Genomic DNA, 27,292 nt, shown 5'->3' with positions numbered 1-27,292 from the left:
TTTTTTTGGTATTAAAGGCAGTGAGGAACCAGTTTTTAGAATTAGTGTGCCTGTCTGTGCTTACAGTGACCCCGGTGTTTGGCTTCTCAACATTTAACCTTGTAAGGCACAAAATGATGGCATATTTCATAAGCACACTGGCTGGTCTATATATACATAGATAAGGCAACATACAATTTGTCAAAAAAATCCTTTCTATAATCATCAATCTGACTTTAGTAAACTGAAATTACATAGGTCGCTGTGTGTGACAGCACTTTGCACATCGTCAATGCACTTTCAACATCCATTAATATAAAAATCCATGAGTCTGCAGGACGTCCAAAAATGAGGATTTGTAGTATTGCATAGCAAAGTCTTTTTCACCTGAGAGTTCATGTAGCTTCCTTCCTGGGAGTTTCTTTTTGTTCATTTTTAAAAAGTTTAATTTAAAATTAGGGTATAGTGTGCAAACCATCACAGTGATATGTACCTTCATGTTTCTACGTCTTAGAATATTTAGATTTTGCAGCAGCTAGTCTTCTTATCTGGAACACTGAGTTTAGTCACCTCTTCTTTGTTTTCTTCCACGATATCCACAGATTTCTTCACTTCTCTGTATGGGGAAGGAAAGCACACACACACGTATTATAATTTGGTTATTTCTGCAAGATCTACATATACCAAAAAGCTTTTGTCTTATTTAAATAGTGACAAACCTTTTACACTTTCAGTGACCCCAAGTTTCTGTCTTTAACCTTATGAAGAAAACTAATTTAAGGAACAATTGCTCACAACAAGCACACAGGATGGGCATTTTTTTTTTTGGGCTCAGATTATCCACATAACAGGATCTTGTAGCAACACCAAAATATGGGCCTGTAGATGTAACTCTGTATTCAAAGTGAATATTTTGTTTTAGCCAGAGACTATTCTGTGGTGGCTACTGGACAACCAAGACTTGTAGATATTGCAAGAAAGTCTAATTAGTCTTCCATAATAAGCGTAGGTAGCCTTACCTAGCAAGATGAAGAACGGCTTCCACTACATTGGTGCCATCTCTTGCACTGGTCTCACAGAAGAGGGAGCCATAGGCCTAAAAAAAGGAAAGAAGGACATTTACAGCTCTGCAAACAGGTGTGCCTACAAGCTGTTCAACGCTCAGACAAATGATGTATTGTCCACTCACCATGGCTAGTTTCTCTCCCATTGAAGTCTGAATAGCTCCTGAATCATTTCCTCCTGACCTCAGGTCAGTCTTATTACCAATCAGCATCACAGGGATGGACTTATCACAGGAACTCTTCAACAGAAAAAATATAATTGCGTGATCAAGAGACAATAAAAAAGGGAATTCATAACAATGTGTAGAGGATATTAATCTAGACTTTTCTTGAAGACAATTATTCTTACTCATCAAGATTTTCATAGATATAAGAAGTATAATAAGGCTGCTAAAAAACTGTATATAATTATTTACCATCAGTAAATCCAAATTGGTAGTTTATAATTTGCAAGGTTTGTTACATAGTAGGTCAGGTTGAAAAAAAAAGACATAAGTCCACCAAGTTCAACCAAAATAAACATATCCCAGATATAAAACCCTATAGACATAGTTGGTTCAGAGGAAGACAAAAAAAAACCCTGGTACCATTTGCTCCAACGGGGAAAAAAATTAGTTCCTGTTTTCATGAGGCCATTGGATGTTCCCTGGATCAACGCTCACTGCTATCGTTACTTTAAAGGTTTAATCCCCAGTTATATTCTGTGCTTCTAGAAAAGTGTCCAGTTTTTTCTTAAAGCAATCTATAGTAGTTGCTAAAACTACTTCCTGACTAGTCATGTATGGGCATATAGCAGATGCTGCAAGCCAGTTTTTGGATAGTGCCACTACATGCAGCACCAATTGGGTGACCGGCTGCCCAATGGCTTCCCTAAACTTGTATGGGAATGCTTTTTAGTTTCATGTTAAGCATTTTAATTAGGCATTTGAAAGATGTTTTGGTATGTATTTGTGAGGAAATACAAAAAAATTATGTGTTTTGCATTCCATAGTCCTCCTGTGCTCATGCAAGACAATCACAACGCTAAAGTTCTCTATAGCACTGTACAGCCATTAGCTAAAGATTAGAAAACACTTATCTTAACCTCATGCAACTATCAATGTGAAAATGCCTTTATCACCCTGGTTGTTTGAGATTTTTAATTGGATATCTGTTGGCCTCATAAGCCTTTATACTTAAAAGGCAACTGTCCAACTTGCCTGAGGCCAAGCTGTGCTTTCAGGACATATCTCTAATTTGTTTCCAATCCTGATTACTAGTTACTGTACAAGTTTTATAAGCAATGCATGTTGAAATGAAAGTAATGACAACTCTACTTGTTTTGTGCATGCACTGAGCTTGGTCATTGCTTAATATATGAGCACAATACATTTGAAGAATGGGCATGATTGTAGTAATTGCAGAAAAAGCCACAATCACTGCCCTACCCTACCCTGAGTTAAGCCAGACAGTCTGTCTGTATAGCAGGCAGTTTTGTCATGCTTATTTTAATTAGTACAGCCTGGGGGTATATTAGAGAAAATGAATTTACACTTGCAACTTTTAATCTACAATATAATTAGGTTTTGCACAAAAACTTCATTCTAAGCCTGAAGCAGAAATACATCTTAAGGACCTAGCATTGTATAACAAACAGCAACCAATTAGAAAAGCATTACAAAAGGCAACAATGTTGACCTAAAAAAATCCTTAATGATATTAAAGATATCCTTAATGATATCTTGCACAGTTTTTAGCGGTCTTTAAAAATAGAGGCCTCTTCCATCCCAGCTTACCTTGATCTCATCAATCCATTGGCGCACATTTAGGAAACTAGTTTCTGATGTGACGTCATACATCAGCAATACGCCGTGTGCTTTCCGGAAGTACGACTTTGCTATACTCCGGAACCTAAAAGTTCAAATACATACATTGAAGTTATTCAAGCAACTGATGCAAGGAATGTAAAAGGTTCTGCAGAAAATAAATGTTTTGCGGCTCCAGACTATTTTTCTTTAGTGGAAGAGGAGGCAAAATGGCTCTTTTGATAGTAAAGGTTGCTGACCCCTGACCTAGACATGTCCTGCACAAATCAAACACTCATTATTTATCAATGGATAGCATCTACATCTGCCCCAAAAACATATAAATTTCATCTAGCCTATAGTGTGCATAGTGTAGCATCATCCAACCTAAACTGGTGATTTTTCCCTGGAATTTTAGACTGGGAGCGTGCAATGTTGTGCTGGAGCAACGCTGAACCAAGTGCAAGAGCCTATTACGGGTTTTTTGAGATCATGGTGTGTACTAAATGGAGTAGGGCTATTTTTGTGTTTTGATAGGCAACCCTGGTGAATAATGGCATCAGAGAAGTTCAACATGTCTGAGCTGATAATTGCGGTGGACATCCATAGAACAAAATATAGAGCTTGGTCTATCTAAAATATTTTTACAATTCTAGCCCATGTGACCAGTGATGCTACTGACTGCAAACCTTCCATAAAAATCACACAGACATTTGTGAATGATACCACATTTTTTTCCAAACCAAACAAGAATTTAATTACAGCTTGTTTTTGTAACAATTTTAGCACTCTGTTATAACAGATCGCTCAGCTCTGCTTTCTGGTGGAATGATTTGCAATTCTGTACACAACACTGGAAAATTGTTGCACGTAAAATTGCACTTTTATATCTTTATTATTGTCTGAAAAAAGTATGGAGCATTTCTTTCTGAGTAACCGTTGAAGAAATTTTGTGAGTGTCCTTGTGAAGGGTTTCAAAATTAATACTCTTTTGTAGATCCCAACTTAGAATCTCCATGTTAATTATATAGAATTCTGTGGCAAAACATATAGGTGACACTGGCCTAGGGTGGCTGCCATTGTCGACTTCTTTCTAAAACTGGTAGCTGTCTGGTTTTATAGGTGACTTACTGGCTTCAGTCTTGTGCAACAGACCCAGAAAAGGTGTGCAGCTCAGTTAACACTTTGAGAAATTATTATTATTAAACAGAATTTGTATAGCACCAACATATTACGCAGTACATTAAATAGAGATAATTATCTGCATACTTGTTTCAAGTCAGTGGCTTGAAGTTTTAAAGTAGGGGGTGTCAACAAGAAAGCCTGGCAGCCAGCTTTTTTTTCTGAAATAACAATCTTTGAGTTTTGCTTGTGAGGTTTCCTTTACCTGTAGATCAATAAACATGGCCTGGTGGAAAATCCAAGCTACAGAGCAATCAATCTCTGTGGTATAATAATATGTACAGCTGGTTTTATCTATCACTAGCTGAAGATATGAGTATTGAACGCGTGCAACTATTCTCACAGGGACTTACACATTTGCTAAGCAGGAAGCTTGAGGTACATCTAAAACACAGTAAACACAATAAATCTGACACTGACACCTTAAAAGGTTCCTGCACATACCTTTATAAGAAGAATGCGGAGGGGGGGGGGGGCGAGTGATATGCAAAGGCTTCTGTCCCAAAGCTACACACCAAGCACACTGGTTTTGAAAGCTTTTGGGGTAATCAGGGGCATAAAAAAAGCTTTCAGTGCCAATTATAACATTTCAAGCTTTATTAAATACCTAAAAGAAAATTTGACTCTAATATAACTTTAGACTTTTAACTTTAGTGCAGCAAGGGAAGTAAGATGTGGTGAAAGGAGACAGGGGTATCTCACTACCAGAGTTTTCAAAATATATAGGACAGCAATTGATATTTGTTTTCAATGACCCTTTACATTTATGTTTAATGTTTTATACAGAGTTTCTATTTTTAAACTAACTTGAATAGTCTTATCATGCAGATAAGAATATATTCAAGGTTTGTCCATACCTTTCTTGGCCAGCTGTGTCCCAGATCTGCAGGGTTGTATGCTGCCCGTCAACAAGAAGTTTCTTCATTTGAAAGTCGACTCCTAAATGTAAAGAAAGGATTCCTATGTGACATGTTTATAGCAACCTTGCATTCAAAAGAGCATTAAACACAAGAGATGTGTAGATAAGAGGCTCAGCAGGCACTGTGGGAAATGTGGCAATATGAAAAATATCAATGCTATTCAGGGCAAAGGTTGGAGCTTTTGTCAAATAAAAACTGTCAATTAAAATTACATAATATAATCTGTTCTCTCCCGCCTATTTGGTGGCCGGTCAAGTCTGTGGTTTTTGGGTAATGATGCTGCATTGGATAAGCCATGGTTTCCTTTGCAACAGCAGATTTACCGTATTTTTCGGACCATAAGACGCACTTTTTTTCCCCCTAAAGTGGGGGGAAAATCAGGGTGCGTCTTATAGTCCGAATGCATATTTTTTTACTTACCTGTATCCCCGCCGGTCCCCGCAGCCAGTGTCCTCCTCTGTGTTCCTGTGTCCCAGCGTGCGGCGCCGATTGGTTTGATGAATGCCGATCGGCGCCGCCTTCATGGGCGGGCACAAGTGCCTCGGCGTCGCCTTCATGGGCGGGCACAAGTGCCGCACGCTGGATCTCAGGGGAAATCAAATGAATTTTTTTTTTCTTGTTTTCCCGTGCGGAAAACCTGGTGCGTCTTATAGTCCGGAGCGTCTAATGGTCCGAAAAATACGGTATGTTCTACAACCTGAAAAAAGTTAATGCTTTCCACTAAAAAATTGAAATGTAACCCTGGGAGAGTAGAGGGTCAAGTAGGAAATTACACTTAATAAGGACTGGAGTTCACATTTTTGTAGGTAGAAGAAAACAATGGAAGTTCACCTTTACAGGTAGCAAGGGAAAGTCACCAGGAACAGAAGTTTCCAGATATGACTGACCATTAGGATGAACACGAATCTCACTTTCCTGGATATGCACACTGGCAAACCTTGTATAATTATAATGCATGCCAACAGTCCATCTTTAAGAATTAAATAAAGATTAAGAGTCTTATTTAAATTAGGAGGCTACTGGTTTGCACAGCACCTCCTCCTCCATCATTAGTTACCTGCCTTCAAGACAAACCTTGTCCTTAGCAGGAAAGTCTGGTCTTACAAGACTCTTCCTCTATTTTTTGACATCATTAACCTTCAGCTTAACACTGACCCTAACAGATATCTCAACCCTAGAACAAACATTTCACATATATTGCATAATATAAATAATATTCTCATTCTCTCTCTCTCTCTCATTCTCTCTCTCTCTCTCTCTCTCATATTATGTCATTATATAAATATATATATAATGATATATAATGACATAATATGATCTATGACACACACACAAACCTTTTTTATTACATATTTGTTTTAGAAAATGGCAACATACAAGGCAGCATTGTACAATAAATTACAGTTTACCAGTCCTTACATGTGGTGGCTACATTGATTTTCTGAAGATAAATTTACCTATTGACACTGCCAAAATTGCACTTTACTTGCGACCTTCTCTAAATTAAACTAATAAAAAATCCCAGAAAATGTTTTCTACCTTGCAAGTTATCTTTTAAAAAATAGTGTTGCTACACACTACAGGTACAGTGAAAAGAGTAAGCTTTGCCACAGTAGGGCAGAAAGTGCATCACTGGCAGGTTTAAAAAGGTCAAAATAAAAAAACAAGCCGAACCTAATGTAGTAGGAATGTCTCCTCTGAATTCATTCAGACACAGTCGTAGAAGGAAACTGGACTTCCCAGAACCAGCGTCTCCAGCCAAAACAATGCGATAAATTGGACTTGAAGAACCTTCTTCTAATGTCAGACCTTCTTTCTGCACAGACAAAATATAAACAAGGGACATCAGCAATTCAGAAATACAATTATTGCTCATATATAAGAGTCCCACATACTGTAAGATAGTAATACTCAAATTCTACAAGTTTCCGTGACCGTCGGAAATGGCCAATAACACATAAATGATAGACATACTTAGTAAATTTCACTCATCTCATTATAGCAAATCTTCTGAATACTAAAAGAAATTGTATACTCACTTTGGGTGTAAATGCAGGAAGTCGCCTTTTCGAAGAGGCGGCTGATCCACTGCGGCTTCCAGGGCGAGATGGAGTCCACTTAGTTCTTCCATCAATTTCTGATCTGGGTTCTACTGTCTGGCAAAATAAAGACACAACACTTTAATTTATGTACGACAGCTTTTGGGAGACTTTGCTTTATTCTACATTACTTGTGCACATAGGTGTCTATCCATAAAGCACTAATTCTTACATTCGTTGAAACATTCCTGGGTGGGGAATCGTCTAGGTCTATGTGTTTCAATGGCAGTAATTGATTCTCTACCAGAGAAAGTTTTAGTAAATGTCAGATTCACTGCTTTATAAATAGATCCCGTAGAGTACCTTCTCCTGGTTCACCAAACCAACAAAAGAACTGAAAAAGAGAAACTTACCTCTGCTTCCGAGTTCACATAAGAGACACTTCCTTCCCAGGGCTCCTCGGAGCTCTGACTGTGGTCACTTCCAAATTCACTAGCATAGCTATCCACATCACTGTACCCGAGACTCCGAGGCAAAGATACTCCGCTGTCCCTGCATCTATTGGCCCATGAGGCTACATCAGAAAATCTGCGATATGGATCATCGTCTACTCCATAGCTATTGACAAAGGCACAGCAGGAAAGGCACATTAGGGAACCAATATACACAAGTGAATTTGATGAAGCTGTACAAGATGGGCTACATTTAGCTGAGCAAAACAGGAGGTTCTTGTATGTAAAAAGTCTCTGCCTGCTATATTTTGGCATACAAACTAGAACTCAACTTTTGCATGTGCTGTCCTACTCACCATCGGAAGGCTACTGTCCATCTCCTTTTCCTGGTAGTAAAACTTTACAAAATATATTTTTCCAGGTTTTCTTTATAAAGTAATCTTGGTGGACATCTACTAGGCCTTTATAATGATCAGAGAGTGACATGGCTTAACCCTTCCCCCCCCCCCCCATCTGGGCAGCAGGCTCAACTCTCAAGAAATATGCAGAAAATAGGGTTTTTGTTGTGCCAGAATAAGATACCTAGGCCCAGAGGAAAAAGATCAGTGAGTGTTGGAGAGTGGAGGAAAACTTTTGAAACTGTTTTCTTTTTTTTGTACAGAACAGGGGTGAGGATTTCTTATTGTAAAGAAAATGTTTAGCTGGAGTCCTGCTTTCAACCACTATAAGTAAACGAGTATAATAAATATTAATAAATATTATAGTGTAATAAATATTATATAACCAGTTTTTGCTCACAAAAACATTTCAGTACCTGAACACCTATGTCCTTAGTTTTGTGCAGTGTTGTATTAGGAATTGTGTTAATTATTTACACCTTACCTGCTGTAGGTAATAACAGGTGGCTCCTTTTGCGGGTTTGGAGAGGAATGCTGAAATAGGAGACGGTACATGTGAACACAATGAAAGACATAATCCCTTTCATTCTACAACTATAAACCACTTCCTCTTGCACATTTCTGATCTTCCACTCTGTTCTAATGTGCTTCACTCTGTTTTCGTAAACAATTACTACAGTAAGAGAATAAAGGCTAATATTAGGGTAATCAGAAACCGAACCGAAAGTGTAGGGATGAGATCCTTGGCCTTGACTGATGCGATATGTAGTAGAAACTAATGACCCCCTTTTGTAAAGCTCTATCTTTTGTATCGTGAGTTGTGCCACCACAGGCTGCATACAGTGTATTTTATATGCAAACAATTTTCAGCAGTACAGATAATCAAACAAGAAAAAGGATACCGAAGAGAAAGCAAAGTAAGGAAGAAGTCATCACAATTTGGGCCATGGTGTTTCCCTTCTAACCCTGCTACTGGCCTAGCCATTGATCAAAAAGTGGTTTATGGTAAACACAGTCTTGGACAAGAACACAAGGGTTCTATTTGTAATGGAGAGCCAAGAACACAATCCGCTCTCTATTAGATTGTGCTGCGCGATGGACACCACTGCCGTCTGTTTCAAAAAGTAGCTGCAAGGTTGCATTGATATATCACTGCTGAATGAAATGAGGGACAGTCGTGATTTTTTTTAGGCAGTGGTGCTGTCATAGTGCAGTTATATTGCTGCTTTTTAAAAGGTCCAAGACCTTAAAAACAGGCAAACAAGTATACCTGTGCAACTGCTACAAGTACAATGACAGCGGACCACAAACTGGTATTTATTGTCACAGCTTAAACAAACAGGCACAGCCCCATTTATGACATTTACGAAGTGCATTCACACAATAAGACACACATCAGATAAAACAAATCGGTCAATATTTTCTAAAGCTGGTCAATGACTTGTTGATTTTCCTGTTTGATCAGGCAGTCCATTCATTCAGGCCACTGAATTGACAATAAATGGATTATTTATCTCTTTGATTGACAACAAACAATCTAATGAGTGTAAAACCAATAGAACCAAAAATAAGTCAGGTCCGAACAGTCCCATCAATCATACATATATCTGAAAGGTTTTTAAGATCTTCTTATATGATTTCTTTTCAATTTAATTTTGGAGCATTACTATATTATATTCATTAAATAGGATCAATCAATTGAACGAAAATATAGGGACTGATTCGTATTGCAAAGAATCATCCATGGATTGTGGTGTGTTATGATTGATTCATTTATATTGATCATTGACATTCATATTTATAAATAAATTTAACATTGGAAACGTGGAACGTAATGTTTACAAATAAACTCACCCGTTTGCGCTCATTTTCAATGCTTGATAAAGCTGACCGCATGCAGTCATTACTGTCATACAAAGATTTGTTGGCCTCGCTGGAATCAGAAAACATAAGCTGAGACATGTAATGGAACAAAACACAAGCTTTTCTTGTATACTTTTGGTCATGACAGATTAAAATTTAATAAAACAATAAAATATTAGAAAGATCAAAAAATATACAGGTCTGTACTTGCACAGTGGCCGATCAAATTCTAAACCAGGTTTTTTTAATGAAGGTGAATTTAATTATTTTATTATTGTTGTTAACTAGTATTTCTATACTTTACAAAGTCCATAGTCATGTCACTAGCTGTCCCTCAAAGGGGCTCACAATCTAATGTCCCTACCTTAGTCATATGTCATTTCCACAGTCTGAGGTCAATTCGGCGGAAGACAATTACCTGAGGAAACCGGAGTACCTGGAGGAAACTCACGCAAACACAGCGAGAACATGCAAACTCCATGCAGATATGCCCTGTCCGAGATTCAAACTTGGGACATAGTGCAGCAAAAGGCCGGAATACTAATCTCTGAGCCACTGTGCTGCATTAAGTTTGGTTTTGTTTGCTGATTTTGCACATTGCTGTGTCTTTTGTTCAGGTCAGTACAACCCAAACTGTTTTTTTTGGCAGATGTTGTAGTGTATCACCAAATGGCTTCACAAATCTCTTGTGGACGTTAAAAGGTAAGATTTCTGTTCCCTGGTATGACATCTTTCACTTTAGTTAGGTAAGAGCTCATTTTTTTTGGTTTCTAGAATGTGAATATAGTTATGTATAATGAGTAGGACTTCGTACGATGTAGGACTTCAAGATTATCTGGAAACAGATTCAAACATAATATAAATGGGTGCTTTTGCCATCTTCCCCAATGCACTGCAGTGCACTGGTGATGGATGTTTGGGTGCCATTGAGAATAAATGCGAACATACTGTACCAAGGCATGTAATATGCAATACAGTATAAAGTGTGCTTTCTCCTAAAACACATAGATTACAACACACACTTGTGGGAACAATTGCCTAAAGCATTCCAAATTGCGGCAAAGTTGCTATTTGTTTCACTTGTTATATGAGAAATTACTGGCAAGACATTTTCTACAGTTAAAATTGATCTTTTCTGCTAAACACAGGATTGATAAGCAAGTCCAACTGAGAACAGAAATTATTAACTTACTTTAATATCTGAATTTGGTTAGTATATCCTTTGCTTTCTTCTATCATTGTTTTCAGCATCTCCTTCTCCCTGCGATATACATAAAAATAATATAACATATAATATATGCATACATAATAACTGGCACATCATCACTAGCTATTCTGCGGAGTTTCCCGTTGGACCAATTGGACTGTGGACTCACAGACCAGATTTTTATTCTCTTTCTACTTTTCGGTCTGAGTGGCTCAGTCATAATCACTAGTTTGTGATTACCTAAAGTATGTTGAAGTGTTTACCAAAATCTAGCCCAGCGCATAGGAAATGTTTGCACCAAAAATCCATTAAATGAAATTTAATGATGTGAATGTTAATACCTTGTTTGCTGCAGCTACCTGTGAAAAATCCCTGACCAGACAAACATGGAATGCGTGAGTAGAAGGAGAAGTTCTATCTGCAAAGTGTTGCAATTATGAAGATCATATGCTGCAGGGGAATTCCTATGCATATACTTCTGCATGATCATAAAATTATAATGGTAAGTGGTGTACAGAAACTAGTGTTTCATCACACAAGACAAATATTCCTAATCTTCTTGGTTGAAAACCTGGTGTCTGCTTAGATTGTCTTGTCCTCACTACTTGACCAACATAAAATAACTGTTGTAGTTTTCTAATTAAGAGGAAACAGTGGGCTGCCTACTGTTTGTCCTCCTCCATATCTCTCCATAGAAGAGAACAACACTTACTGGGCCTGATTTATTAAAGCTTTTCAAGACTAGAGATGATAGACTATCATGGGAGCACCAGGGTCATCCAGCAGACCTGGAATAGATTTCTTTAAAATCATTTGCTATTAGATGGTAAATGTTTTCTATCCTGGAACAAATTCACACAGGTTCTCCCTTGATAGTCTATCTTCCCCAGTCTTAGAGAGCTTTAGTAAATCTGACCCATTCTGTCTATGGTCACTGAAAGAGACTAGTGGTCTTTCAAGCCACTGTTACTAACTACATGTAGAGCTTTCAAGTACTATTATGATTTTGAGAAAAACATGGCATGACAAACAAGAACAGGAATACCAAGTTCAGTTCTCAGTTTTTCTTGAAAGTCTCCTCACTATAAAGTAATGGTAGTGAAACGGCACAAGCATAAAATTATTTTAAAGAGGTTGTTGTTAAAAATAGAGCCAAAGCTATTTTTACTGTTATGTATTAGATAATACCAAGGTTGCTAATTAGGTATAGTACACACGGGTACATTTTTAGATTTAACCTGATAAAACGATCGGATCTGATAAATCAGCAGCCGACTCATTGTAAGCAACTGATTTTTGGGTTCTCCCAATAATAAAAATAGATTGGTCATCTTGCTAAATATCAATCTAAGGTACATAAGTCCTACTGTGTGTACAAATGATTAAGTAATCAAATTTTAATCAAAATTCCAAAAAGAAAAGCGGAAGTGGATTGGACAAGGTATAATATAGTGTGTGCTGGGTTTTGGAACTTTTCAACCGATAGACTGATACTGATCTCTTTCTGTGCAAAATTGGTATGGACTAGGATTTTTGCCCATTTCTTATATCCTATACTAATTGTGGTGGATATTCTCAGTCCCATTTGCGCCTACCTTTCATGGTGATTATGCTGATCAGTAAAGTCATTCTTTAATCTGTCTAATTCAGTCTGTAGAATGGAGATGTTGGTTTGTGTTTCTAGCAAGTTAATTTTCAAGTGGTCATTTTCCTACAAAAGGAACATAGACAAAGAAATGTATTATTAAACTCAAACTTGTAACAACAGAGCAGAAAAAAATAATGCTATGCCTATAGTCATAAAATGAAGAGATGACTGTTTTTTAGTTTCATATTCAGCAATATTCACATTTGGTTATGTGTGGGGATCCTCGTGTTTTTTTGTTGTTGATCATTTCCAGCAACAGTAGGAACAAGCAAGCACTGTAAATAGAGAGCTGTTCTCTCCTATGGAGGGGGAAGGAAAAGCAGGAGGCTCTCTGCTGCATCGTCCACATATTAAACAATAAAAGTTCATAGGCAGTCTGTTTAGTAGTTCAAAACAGCGAATCGTTAAACCATGTCATGGGACAATACACTAATGCTATAGACAACAGTTGGTCAGTGAGCTACAATTACTGTATGCTACATACACAATGACCCATCCAAAAGAATGTGACTATTGGTCAACAATATTCAACAGTCAGCTGTGGAGAACATTCCTTTGTAATACGGGTCCTGTACAACCTGGCCTTGCAGCACCAGTGTCCCAAGTAGATATCTCATCCAGGACACTATCTGAATTAGGTTTGTATGTTATTGTTTTAAATTTGTGTTTGCAAATTGTCCATACATTATGTCAGGACACTGGACTAAGATGTTTGTGTGATATGACCATGTAAAGCAGGAGAGTCAAACTCAAATACACAGAGGGCCAAAATTTAAAACTTAGACAAAGTCCCCAGCCAACCTTGAAATTTATTGAAAATATTAAGGACATTTTCCTTCTCATTTTTTAATTTTATTTAAGAAAAAATATTATGCCTCTTTCTCTATTTGTAGCCTTCTAAATTAAATTTCAATGGTAACCTTTTTGCACAGGCTAAGAATAATAATAACAATATTCTTCTATGAAAATCCAACTATTCATGTCCATGCCTTGGAATAGCAAGGAAAAGTAGAGCTGGGGGGGAGTGCTGGAAATGCCAGAGGCAGCCAATACGGAGCTAAATCTTACGAGTGGCCCGCTGCTGAAACTCCCTCTTCATTGAAATAGCGCCGCTACTAAAATTCCCGGCATTATTTGGGTCTATAGAACAGTCCAATGCGGGGCCACACATAGGCAGAGAGCCCCCTGGTCTTTAGATGCGAGGGATACCGGGAATAGTAGTAGTGGTGCTATTTCAATGCAGTGGCGGGCCAGCTGCAGTTCATATTTTAGGATTACGGATTTGGCCCCCGGGCCAGAGTTTGGCACCCCTGATGTAAAGCTTTGTATAATATGCTGATACAACAGAAATAAATAATAATATGTCCGAAGGAAATATGAAAGTCTTGGCATGAAATACCAAACCCTGGTAGAAACTGCTGTTGGGTGCCGTCATTGTAAAAGCACAATGCATTTCTTTAATGCTGCCCAATCTGTACCAGCATTTCTCCAGATTCTCTTTCTTTTTAATTTCAATATGTTTATTACATTTCAAAATACAATGAGAGTATATGAAACAACAAATAACACATATACAGTACTTATGGATAAAAAGGAATAAATATAAATGCCTAGTATTGTATGTATGCAATATTAAAGAAAATACCAGTATATAAAACTGAAATAATTGCTATGACAGTAAATTGATTCTTAATATGTTTATATATTTTCAAATGGAGACAAGTTTATTATATTGTCACATCTCCAGATTCTCTTATTCTCTTTCTGAACCATATAATACCTGTAGATGTTGCTTGTAACATTTGATGTGTTTCTTGTGTACCCACTATCATTCTAGCATAAAACAAACTGTTTAATAAACTCAAACTTTGCTTGAAGAGGAATTTTGCCTATTTGCAGAAATTCATGGACTGTAGTAGCTTTAGACAGATCCTTTCACAAGTTCAGTGTGTGAATTAGAAAGTAAACATTTCTCTTTTTTGAAACGTGCCCAGTGCAAACACAAGGAACCTGCCGTGTTCAGTACACTTCACTGACCACAGCCATGATACCGCCTGATAAGCAAGAAGCATTACATAAGTTTCCCTCCCTGGTAACAGCTGGGCACAGGAGCCACAGGCATACTGCTGGCAGCTGATCATTGTGACAGTTTAATTAAATAGAATGCAAAACAAAATCTCCGGAAGCACAAAACTAGAACATATACAGGGAATATAAAAAGCATACACACCCCTTGAAATGCCAGCTTTTTGTGATGTAAAAAAAGATCACAATGGGCTTCACTAAAGGAAAATTAACATTTTGGAATGGTCCATCCTAAATCCCCAACAAATCTGAAGAGGACAGTGCACTAGAGATGCCCTCGCAATCTGACAGATTTGAAGCACTTTTGCAGGAGAAAGTTGACAAATACTGCTAAGACAACAAGTAAACTTTGTTTACAATTTGCACTACCAGCCTGTGATTACCTTCATACGGGTGTTGCACTTTATGCAAATTGAATAATCTCATACCTGGGAAAGGTCAAACATTTGGTTTTTAAGCTTGGCACACTCTTCTTTCGTTTCTTGAGCCTTCTTCTCATCCTTGTTCTACAGTTAAAAGAAAGTAAAAGAAAAACCTCAATTAAAAACACTTTGGATCTTTACATGTTAGGTGTCTGCACACATAATCATCATGACCTGTGATCCACACTGCTTTGAGCAATTGTTTGTGCTATAGCCAGAAACCCGTGTTGTGTTCTTCCTCTTCATTTAAACTGTAACTTCACTTCTGACTATGCTGGGTACATATACGTTCCAAATGCTGCTTTAATAAAGAAAAATCATCCACCTATCGCTCCCATAGCAGTTTAGGTAATGATTAGCCCGGAGTCTTTGGCCCTGATTTATTAAAGCTCTCCAAGGCTGGAGAGGGTACACTTTCACCAGTGAACCTGAGTAATCCAACAAACCTAGAATGGATCTGGTCCCGAACTGAAAAGATTTGCTAACAAATACTTTTAGGAAACCCATGCCGGGTTTGCTGGATCACCCAGCTTCACCAATGAAAGTGTATCCTCTCCAGTCTTGGAGAGCTTTAATAAATCAGACCCTTTGTAATACAGGAATGCTTATGTTTATTCCACTTTTTGCCAGAAAAGCTGTTTATATCTGCTTACTCCAGACATGTTCATTAGAAGTTTGCAGACTGGCAAGTTTCTGCTCTGCATGGAAAATAAAGGGGGCAGAATATTTTAGTGCCACTGTTGTGGACTTTTCAGAAGCATCTCTCCACAATGCATAAAGGTGAACTGGGACCTTGTGATAATATGACTTATTGCTAGTTCAGAATATGCAAATACTTTAAGTGCAATGTCTGGGTACAGGTTAAGTTAAAGGCAGCCTAAGATAACTATAATGAAAGGTATGAAGTAGTGAGCAGCAAGAAAGGAATTTTTACTCACACCAGTAAAAAAACCTGCCTAACCACATAGACCAACCACAGTACATTCACTACAGCAAAGCACTCTGGGTAATAATACTTCACCCTTTGTCTTTATTTTCTTTTAGTTTATATTCATGGCAAACATACAAATATTTTTGACTTACAAAATCTGTGTGCACAACAGACACTTTTGTAATAATGGTGTGATTTATTTTGTGGAGGGCACTGCAGCAGAACGGACAAAATTAGGCTCAATAGACATTCTCATGTACATATTTATGTTTCCTAAAAACATATGCTAAACCTTCAGGCAAAGATTGAAGTGCAGCATGCAGCATGAAAAAAAGTTTTATTGTTTGGAGAGCAAATATTGCTAAGCCTCCTCACACAGGAATAAGGTGTAGCATTTATCTAGGTCAGAGCTGTGCAATTCCAGTGCTTGAAGGCCACATACAGACAAGGATCTTCATATATCTTTTGTATATCCTAAAAAATGTTTTGCTGTCTTTTAGAAAAATACTAAAAACGTGAATGGATCTTGACCTTTGAGGAGTGATGTTAGTCAACTTTTGTTCTAGGTAGTGGCCTGCACAGGGAACCTCCCTGTTGGTGTTCCCCAAGGGTCAGCCCTTGGACCGGTTCTCTTTTCTCTGTACACCTCATCTCTCGGCAGTCTCATGTCCTCCTTTGGTTTAAAGTACCATCTGTATGCTAATGACACTCAAATCTATCTATCCACCCCTGACTTGTCTCCCTCAGTCCTGGATAAGGTCTCATGCTGCCTGTCAGCCATCTCATCATGAATTTCTGACCAATTCCTGAAACTCACATCTCCCCCCCCCTACAGTCCAAATCCCCCCCTGACATATTCCTAACTGTTAACAACACTGTTATTCGTCCCTCCCCTCGGGTACGTTGTCTTGGCGTCATCTTTGATTCTACCCTCTCATTTACCCCCCATATTCAGAACATTTCCAGCTCCTGTCATTTTCACCTGCGCAACATTTCCAGAATCCGCCCCTACCTGTACCGAGACCACCAAACTCCTTGTACAAGCTCTTATCATCTCCCTTCTCGACTACTGTAACTTCCTCCTCTCTGGTATTCTACTATCCCGACTCTCTCCCCTATAATCTATTATGAATGCTGCAGCCGGACTCACCCATCCTTCCTACCTCTCCTCTTCTGTTACCTCTCTTTGTAGTTCTCTTCATTGACTTCCATTTCACCTTAGAATCAAATTTAAGCTTCTGTGATTTGCCTTTAAATGCCAGGTTGATTTCTGTGATTTGCCTTCAAATACCCGCTAGCGGCTTCTTCATTCCTTTAATGACCTGCTAATGACTTTCTCGCTCATAACCTCATCACACACACGGCTCCAAGACTTTTCTAGAGCTGCCCCGACTCCATGGAATGGTCCTATTCCTATTCGGCTTGCTCCTACTTTCTGCTCATTAAAAGAGCACTTAAAACCCCTTCTATTGTGTGTTATTTCACCCACCTCCTAGATTTAGGCTCTTCTGGCATGGTCCTCTCCTCCTCCTGTATCGCTGTCAGTTATCTGTCTGTCATTCCCAACCCCTATTTAATATACAGTGCTGCATAATACCTTGCCGCAATATATATCCTGTTTGTTTATTATTATTATTAATAATAATAATCATTTTGTCATTACATAAGGACAGGTCAGCCAAGGAAGCACTGGAACATACATTACATACAAAACAGGCAACATCAACTTTCCATTGCCATTTCAAGAAATTTACACATATCTCTTCTTTCCAGATTTAATCTAACCGACCCCCTTAGGTTCATTACCAAGATCTTATGGGCACTCCTCCACAGTTTGTCTACATCAGTTGGTGAAAATTCTTCTTTCCTGGCCACAGTAGCCCTAGGGTTCCTCAAGACTTTGCTAAGGGTTCTTTAAAATGTGGGCGAATAACCTCCTATTTGCTGGTACCTGCATAGTTCTTGAGCCAATGTCACTTTTCAGGGCCAACAGCATGACACTAGGGATACCAGATACCATTTTATCTGTCTTTAGGGTGGCATTTAAACTTTTTTTTAAAATGACTGCTAATCTATGGGGCGTTTTCCCCACTGACACCCAATAAATTTAACGGGTTCCTCGAGACCTGGAAAAAATTTAATGTTCCTTTTTGGTAAGAAGGTTAAGAATGGCTAATCTACACGGTATAGCCCCCAAAACAGGGGCAACAACCTCAACATGTCAAATAACCAAGTAAGGAAGGTCTGGAATGGAAGGCTTTCCTGTAAGTGTGGGCTGAGCACCATATTGATCACTAGAGGTCTTACAGAATGGGGGGGGGGGAGCAAAGGTTAGCACTTTATTCTGGAACTATGTGTCTTTGGACCCTCCTTTGGCTCTAGGCCCCATAACAATTGCTATGGTTTCCATAGTAATCCCTACACAACTGTCCATAAACTCCTGTGGGGTTCCTTAGTCGACTGCCTTAGAACACAACTTCATAGAAATCAATGGGAGTCAAGCAGGAAAGAAAGACCTGTGGCCAGCAGGTGTGACCAAAGTGGCAACCATCAGATCTTAGTAAACATGAAACTGTGAACGTGGATTAGATTAAGTCAGGTCAAGGAATTGTTGGAAAACTTCTATTTTTTTTCAATACTCAATAGTATAGGTATGAGAGAGGATGTTTCTGAAGTTCTATTGCTTTATCCGACATCACTGGAAAAAGTTCCTTAAGATAAGCCAACACAAAGCTTGTCCAGGCATGCCTAGCTGACCTCCCAATGAATGTTTACTTAAATATGTGTTGAAAGAAAGATCCAGGGCTAACCATATGAGCATGTCTTTGGTCCATGGCCAGTGAAATAAATGTCCTGTACATAACCAATTAAAGAGACATCATTGCTGAATAAGCCACTAACATCATGTAAAGCCAGATGAACTCTAATTCGACAGTTACAAGCTCTTCTTGAAGTTCTGACTGTTGAAGTTCTTTGAAGTTCATAGATTTCACTTACTGAACATTTCATGGTCAACAATTCTGTGCTTTAACTCAGCCTTTCATGAACTTTTAAACTTGGGGGAACCAAGTGAAAAAACTTTTTTGAAATAACCCTTGCCCTAATTACATTATCCACAGCTCACAGTACATTAGTGTGGTGGTCAGTGGGAAGAATGCCTCTTACATTGCTGGCCATTGGGAAGAATGTCAACCTGGTATCAGTGGTAAACTGACCTGAGAAATTGCTCATACATCAAGGAACCCCCAACAACATTTGGAGGAACTCTAGGGGAACCTTTGGCTAGCTAGCCACTGGAATAACAAATATCAGCACACCCTGTCTGTTAGAATCTGGCTACCAATTGTGGATAAAATCAGCAAACTGTAGCAATAATGAAATTCCTTTACAGGATGTGGTACCTTTTCCAACCTGTTAATCCTGGCCTGCAGATCTAACGTTTCCATGCTGTGCTTCCTTTGCAGCTCCTGAAGAGCAGCTTCAAGTTTTTGCTGTTCCTAAAGACCAAAAAAATGTTATATCTCATTATTTAAACGGCCATGCTAATAATGTTGTTTTCAATGGTAGGTACATCCAAAAAAAGTTCAATGTTTTGCTTTTGTTGCTGTACCCTAAGGGTATATGTCTGTAGTTTTCTCCTGCCATTGACATCTGTTTGAAATGACAAACCCCATTGACTTTTTTGATCACATGGCAGTTCAGGGGCTGCCTATGACCTGCTTTGTGTTGTGAAGCAGGTCATACACAGCCTTTTCTTGTCTAATGTATTTGACAATAGAATGCAAATATGTTTGCTATTCAAATGCAAGCCAGAGATGGAATGTGGAATGGTGGTGGGGTTAATGCTCATCAAGCACCCTATTTAAACTGTCTGCCCAGTGGCATTTAAAGACAGCTTTGACAGATGTTTATCAAATTCCTGAAAATCCTGGTTTTCTAGTATTGTGGTTAAAGGAAATGATACCTTAGAGACAAAATGAAACCTTATTCTTATTAGTTATTGGTTGCCAAGCCTGTATATGGTATATATCACAAAAAAAAGGAGAAAGAAAGAGACAGATTTTTGTGGCAAAACTAAAGTTGTTTCCTTTTAACAACAGAATATAGCATTCTAAGCTAAACAGAGTAAAGTATTGACATACAAGGATGGTGTAATATATTAGGCATAATACAATTACAGGGCCTCTGAAGCTGTCTGCAGGAATCCTGACATCTGGATCCTTTGCTGTACAGGTGAGACTGGATCTTTCCAGTGTTATCCTGTCTGGGAATAATCTTTTTTTCCCAAGAACCAAAATATAAGTCTCTATGAATCCCCTGAAGAAGCCAAAGGGCGAAACGCATCGGGAAAAAGAAGATCCTGTGATATTTTCCAATTTGATCACTAATATTTATATTGTTTTATGCCTAATAAAATACACCATCCTTGTATCTCAATACCTGGCTCAGTTGATCTCTGTTTAGCCTTGAATGCTATACAGGTAGTCCCCAGGTTAAGGACATCCCACACACAGACACCCCCTAAATATGAATGGGGCTTCCCTGCCCGCTGTGTGCAGGATGGAGGCTTGGGGGAGGGGGGCAGTTTTCATGACTAGCAGAAGAAATCTTTTGTTAAATACAGCTGAGGTTGTGGATGATCTTTAAGACTGAGCTCTTTCTGCAGCCTCTTGTAACTCTTTATGACCAGGACAACCTCTGCAGTTGTTTCTTTTTTGCATATCAAAGCACAGCTTGCTCCAGAAGTTAATAAATGTCTAGTCTCCATAAAGATTTTTTTTCTTTGTTTGTGATTAACTCACAGTGAGGATTTTATACTGTAACTGACACCACGCTGCCTAATAATATGTTGAGACAAAAACCTGTCCTAATTGCATTTATTAAAATAATGTACATGTTCCGACTTACATACAAATTCAATTTATGAACAAAAGTACAGTCCCTATCTTGTATGTATCCCGGGGACTACCTGTAATCTGTTGCTAAAAGTGAACAACTTTACTGTTGCCACAAAAAGCTGTCTTATTCTCTTTCTCTTCTTGTGATAAAGAATTGTGGTTATCCTGCACAGGAACTTCCTCAAACACTTCCACAGCCTTATTCACACACTTAAAGGCTTAGAAGACCTTTGAAAAGGCTTCCAATTCAAGTCTTTTGAAATGGTTGCACCAAACATGAGACATGACATTCAGCACCTAGACACCTACTAATTTACTCTCTAAATGCTGCTAATTCATGTTAATTATATTGAGCTGGCTTTGATGTTATTTACTGTTTTTTTGATCATTAAAATGCTAGAAAACCACTTTCATAACCATTGCAACCTCTGCACCCCTGTAGCCTCTTGGTAAACGGGTCCTTCATTTTGTCCTATATATTACAATGGGCCTGACTTATCAAAGCTCTCTAAGAATGAAGAAGATAGACTATCATGGGAGAACCTGTGAGATCCAGCAAACCTGGAATAGATCTGGTCCAGGATTGAAAACTTAAAGTAAATGATTTCTAAGACATCCATTCCAGAGTTGCTGGGTCACCCAGGTTCTCCCATGATAGTCTATCTTCTCCAGTCTTAGAGAGCTTTAATAAATCAGTCACAATGTTAGTACTTTGGGTTGAAATGCACTTCATCATCAGCAGCGCTTCATCATCAGCCTTTAAAAACACACAAAACTAAATTTTTGTTTTAATAATAAAGTTACTTGCCATTCCCATTTATTAAAGAAAGCTTTTATATTTCTTACCTCTTCCCGAATTTTATTTTCAACTTTAACCAAATGTTGCCGTAATTCTTCATCAAGTTCTGCCATCTGATTGGCTGTTGTCTCTTCAGTCCTATAAATAAAATATTGTATAAACTTAGGCAGCATAGAGACAAAAAAGTGAAGCTGTTGCCTTCCATTCATGTCCTGAGTCCAGAAACCACCAGGAGTAAGATATGTGTTATGTTTTACATTCACTCACAGTTTGAGAGGGCGAATGTTAACTATGAGCTAAACAATAATGACTAGGTTCTAAAACTATATTATGGGGGGACTAGTAAAGCATTGTGTTATTGCTAGTGACAGGCTACATCATGAATGTCTTTTTACAGTTTGGGCCAGATTTATTAAAGCTCTCCAAGACTGGAGAAGCTAGATCATCATGAAGAACCTGGGTGATTCAACAAACCTGGAATAGATCGGGTGTAGGGTTTAAAACACAGCAAATGATTTTTAAAGAATCCATTCCAGGTTTGTTGGATCATCCAGGTTCTCTCATGTACGTCTATCCTCTCTAACCTTTAGAGAGCTTTATTAAATCAGGCCCTTTAGGTAATAAAGTAAGGTTTAGTTTAAATTTTAAGGGTTAAGGTAAATATTAGGAAAAAATGTTAGAGATAGTGTCCAAATAAAAATCTAAACTGAACCCTCTACCTTGGTTGTCTGATGCAGCAATTTGCCCTTTGCGGCCTATCGCACCTCCAATCCTTCCTGACCATCGTAAACAAAGTCATGTCAATTCCTGGAGATTCTGGTTATCAGGGGCAGAGATTGTGCTACTCTGGCATCTGCCATCAGAGGCTTTACCGCCTGTCACCTAGGCGATGACATTGCTATTTTGTGGCCTAGAGAAGCGCTAGGCCGCAGCTACCAAATCTTTGTATTTGGACGTTCTATTTAGAGGGATAAATAAATACAGATAAATGTAAATATATGGAAGTTCTGGTATCTGTGGTAATATCTCAGCACAGAGGGAAAAGACTCCCGCTGTGTAAATGAACTGAATTTTTTAGCTATCATAAACCACCTTCAGATCCCCGCTCTATTTCTTCATAGATAAGGACACTTTTTTTGAAATTGTAAATTTTAATAAACTTTTTAACATTATAAAAAACAAAAAAAAAACATAACAATCAACATAATATCAATCAATCAAAGAGGAGATATAAAAAAAAAAGCAAAAAGGAAGTTAGAATAATTGTTTTCCCCCTAAAAAAAAATTCCCCCTAGACTGTGGTATGGACATATATTTGGCTACAGTAGGGACATTAGATTGTAAGCCCTTTTGAGGGACAGTTAGTGACATGACTATGAACTTTCTTAAGTGCTGCGTAATATGTCAGTGCTATATAAATACTATTTAATAATAATAATAATAATCATCATAATAATATATAATAATAATAATAAAAGCCCAACTTTGGAGTTCATTGTTGAAATAAAACTAGACAATGGGGTCCAATGTAGTGAGCGAAACAAAACATAGAACTTGAAACATAAAAAACTGAAAAAAGGACTACAAAAGAAATAATAAAAAAAAGGGTTGGTAGAAAATGGGGGGTGTAGGGAAGAGAAAGGGGAATGCCCATAGTCTAAGGAGTAACAGGGACTGCATGAGTTTGAACGGTGTCCCATGGTTCTCAGATGTTATTAAAGTCTGTCAGAGTATCACATTGATTAGCCATTAACCTGACATATTGGATTATCTGTAACAAGGCTCTATATGGTGGCGGAGCAAAGGATTTCCAGTGGAACACTATAAGGGGTCTAGCGGAAATGTGTGTAACCGGCAAATGTGTGTAACCAACTTATGAGCCAAGATGGGGCAGGCCTAGTAAATGTATCATATTTGAATCTGTATGGCAACCAGTAAGATCAGGCTCACTTGTAACCAAAAAAGCTATATCAGGTGACATTCCTAAAAAATATGTTCAATTGTGCCCCTACGTATCCCGCACCTCCAACATGGATCCCCATGGGAGCTAAAGAGTTTGTTATGAAGCACCAAGTATGACACCAATGGAAAAGAATCTTGTAAATGTTTTCTTACAGATGGAACTTTTCAGAGCATTGCGCCAAATTGCATACCACCTTGTCGAATCCAGCCCATACCCAATAAATCCCTCCCAATAACACATATACAAGAATTTAAATGGGGGAGGGTGCAAGGAGCCATGAAGACACCTATATATAGACAAAATCAGGACTTTTGTGTAGGGCAAATTTCCTAAGACAAAGAAAGACAATTCATAGGGGGCTGAATATTACAATAAACCCTAGCCCTGGTTACAGATTCTGAATGGGCACTACAATGGCACCACAGAAGCTGTAAGATAATAAAAGGCAAATATCAGTTCCCATCATCCGTGTCCTGCATTCATGCTGTGCTCACAACACAGGATCCTGCTAAATACCCCATAGAACAAGGACGGATGGATACAGGATACCCGCTCCGGTAAATTACATTTGGTTGGTATAGTAACACACCCTTTGATCACAATCCAGGACCAGAGATCAGCAGGCTCTATAGAGGTTGCTAGCCACAACACAAACACACCAACCTTTTGAGGACAGATTCCAGCTTTTCAGTGTTTAGTCTCTGAGTGCGGAAATCATAGGATACGTTTTCAATCAGCTTTTCATATTGTTGAAGGAGTCCGGGCACAGGGACCCCCTGGATTTCCTGGTATAGGATCCACAGCTGTTCTCTTGTATCACTACAAAAGAAATACAAAGATTTAAAACTGGACCAATATGTAGATTATTTTTATATTTTTTTTCCCTGAATGTAAATTAATATAATTTTTAGAACCAACAAAGACAAGACAATATTACATTAATGTTAATATTCAGAGCTGTAGTAAGGTGGTCTGCCAGGGGCAGAAAATCTATTTCTAAAAAAAATCTGTTACAATCAGTTAAATAATCATCAGTTACTATAAGTTAATAAGATAAAATGAAGACTATTCAGAAGACAGAGATTACCTTCAGTAAAACCAGCTGGAAAATGCAGTGATATACTCAGCTCAAGCTATATGCAAATCTTGACACTTCTCGTAAAAGTCAACTTTGGCCACACCCCCCTTCTACCTCCCAAACTTCAGATGAAGTTATGAAATTGTTGATAGTTTGCGTTACCTTTAGAACTGCCACTGACACCTACGAAGGTGGTTTTTTTTTATTGCTACCAATGAAGGCAGGCAGCTATATTTGCTACCACTGACACCAAAGAAGATGCGGAACAATTTTTGCTACCACCGTCACTAAAACTAATGAAAGTGGGGGTGGGGGATAATGCTACTACTGCCACCAATGAAGCTGATGGCGAATATTGCCACCACTGTCTCAGACACCGCTGAAGCCAGGGAGCTATTTTTGCTACCACTGACACTGACACCAAGGAGGATGGGGGGGAATTATTGCTACCACTGACACCAATGAAAGTGGGGGGCTATTAATGCTACCGATGTCTCCGACCCCAATGAAAGCTGCAAGCTTTATTTGCTACCACTACTACCAATGAAGGTGGGGGGAGATTATTTCTACCACTGTCACTGACACAAATAAAAGGGGGGGCAATTATTGCTACCACTGCAACCAATAAAGGTGGGGAATATTATTCCTACCACCACCTCTGCCATTATTAAAAATGGCAGAGCTATTATTTAAACCTCTGCCACTAACACCAAAAAAGGCAGGGAGGTAATATTGCTACCACTGCCTTAACACCAAAAGGGGAGGAGGGTTAATTTTGCTTATTTAATATTATTATAATTATTACAAGGGGTGTTTGTTTGATTTTCATACCTGCTGGATATGCTTGGGAGGCTGTTGCTGTAGCAGCTTATTGTTTCCATACAGGTGAGTAACTACAGCAGTACACAGGTGAGGGTATCTCCTTGGAACCCTTTCCTTGTTACATGTATATCTCATTTGTTTTATTATATGTACATGTACGGCCTGATATTTTTGGATTTTTTAAAGAAGTATTTAAATATAGATCTCTATATATGCCAATACAAATGTGGAACTTAGACCCTAAGATCCTTGCATAATATACACGAAATTTAAAAGACCAGGCTCATTTCCTGTACAAATCATATTACCAATTCACATATAATGATACATAGAATAAATAGAACCCTTTGTGGAGGCCTTTAGAAATAGAGACATGTATATACAACTCAAAATGAAGCCTATGCATTCATGTTTTGTCCAGAGAACAAAAGCCTTTGCAGTTTTTTTATTTGTTGAGTGTATTAATTGCCAATAATTGCTCACTGCTTGTGTTCTTAATAGAAAAGCAATAAACCAGGTTTATGAGTTGTATCAACACAGTAAAACAAAAATGAATCGCAGCAGGCTGGGACCATGAAGAATGTGGGCGATGGCACTTTCCTTTTATCTTCAATAAACAGGTGTAACTTTTGAGGCCAGTTTTACACTGCTCCGGCACAGTCGGAAATGCTTGCACTGACATCTCTGGAAATGTTTGCAATCTAGGTGGAGGATTATAACAGTGACTCAGTGACATGTGAGTCAGTTCTACAGGCATTTGGCCAAACACGCTCTATCACATAGACCTCAGTCACTGCAAATGTTTTCATACGAACATACATATTTTATGGATCATGATAGATGTTTAGATAACATGGCCCTATTTTCAGGCTAGTAAAACCAGAAAGAAGTTTTCTGGTGCTGAAATTAATGAGCTTTGCGAATCTAATATTCTATCATTTGCCAAAAAGTATTCAGATTATTTTTAGGCATCGATAATCATGATATTTTTGGACTCCATATGCTTTGATCAAATCGTTCCCGCCGTCTCATGACGTCCAGAGGAATTTCCGTTAAGTCAGCATTAGTTGCTATACTGGTTGCAGACACCCAACGACAATACTGTAGTTATTCACAATTATCTTTGGTCTGAAGCCAGACAAGGGTTTACATTCATTTCCCTTCTTACAAAATCCGTAATTAGTCATGGCGCGGTGTTGATGATCTCTGGTGAGCCAGTTGGGGATCAGCTGTGTAAATGAAACCTCTGAAGGAGGTGGTTAAACATAATTTAATAAATAGCGACTCAAGACTTTTCATAAATAAAAATGAAAAAAAGTAGGCAAGGGGGTCTAAGGACAACTCCAACCAACTCCCTATTTATAGACCATGAAATTTGCCAGTTTTTGATGCTGTCTGTATCCCAATCACAGAGCTCTGCCCCTACTCCTTGTCTCTGTAAGACAAGTTGAAGGGTCAAGAAATTATGGGAAAAATGTCTACAATTGGCAAAGGGATAAAAGAATATATAGAAGGTTTAGGACTTACTTACACAGGAGACTGGATGGAGGAATAATTCCAGGTGCCTTGCCTGGCAACTCAAATGTGCAAAAAAAGCGCAAGATTGAAATGTTTTTGGATAAGCGGTCTTCAGGTGGTAAGAAAACCTTACCCATTAATTCCCTATTGTGTGCAAGATGATCCTAATCCATCTGATTTCTGATGTCTAAGATATGACAATTTTTTTTTTTTAAACTGAATTTTTATTGAACATTTTCA

The 27,292-nt window shown here is 38.3% G+C and overlaps 1 protein-coding gene across 1 annotated transcript in view; it reads right to left on the bottom strand.

Annotated features, from left to right (window-relative positions):
* The window catches only part of LOC140324692 (ras and EF-hand domain-containing protein-like), a gene marked incomplete in the record, with an annotated part of 35,575 nt that overhangs the window by 2,653 nt on the left and 5,630 nt on the right, over nucleotides 1-27,292 (bottom strand). Inside the window, 16 exon segments of the mRNA XM_072402767.1 lie at nucleotides 1-595; nucleotides 999-1,075; nucleotides 1,169-1,282; nucleotides 2,819-2,933; nucleotides 4,867-4,948; nucleotides 6,604-6,745; nucleotides 6,969-7,085; nucleotides 7,382-7,586; nucleotides 8,303-8,352; nucleotides 9,673-9,751; nucleotides 10,874-10,942; nucleotides 12,484-12,599; nucleotides 15,050-15,127; nucleotides 19,376-19,471; nucleotides 21,719-21,809; nucleotides 24,298-24,453. Of these exon segments, the coding sequence (XP_072258868.1) occupies nucleotides 499-595; nucleotides 999-1,075; nucleotides 1,169-1,282; nucleotides 2,819-2,933; nucleotides 4,867-4,948; nucleotides 6,604-6,745; nucleotides 6,969-7,085; nucleotides 7,382-7,586; nucleotides 8,303-8,352; nucleotides 9,673-9,751; nucleotides 10,874-10,942; nucleotides 12,484-12,599; nucleotides 15,050-15,127; nucleotides 19,376-19,471; nucleotides 21,719-21,809; nucleotides 24,298-24,453 (1,684 nt within the window).

This window comes from Pyxicephalus adspersus, chromosome 2 (assembly GCF_032062135.1).
Source record: "Pyxicephalus adspersus chromosome 2, UCB_Pads_2.0, whole genome shotgun sequence".
Classification (NCBI taxonomy): Eukaryota; Metazoa; Chordata; class Amphibia; order Anura; family Pyxicephalidae; genus Pyxicephalus; species Pyxicephalus adspersus.
Note: the sequence above shows the minus strand (reverse complement) of the source record. Positions and strands in the feature narration are given on the sequence as shown.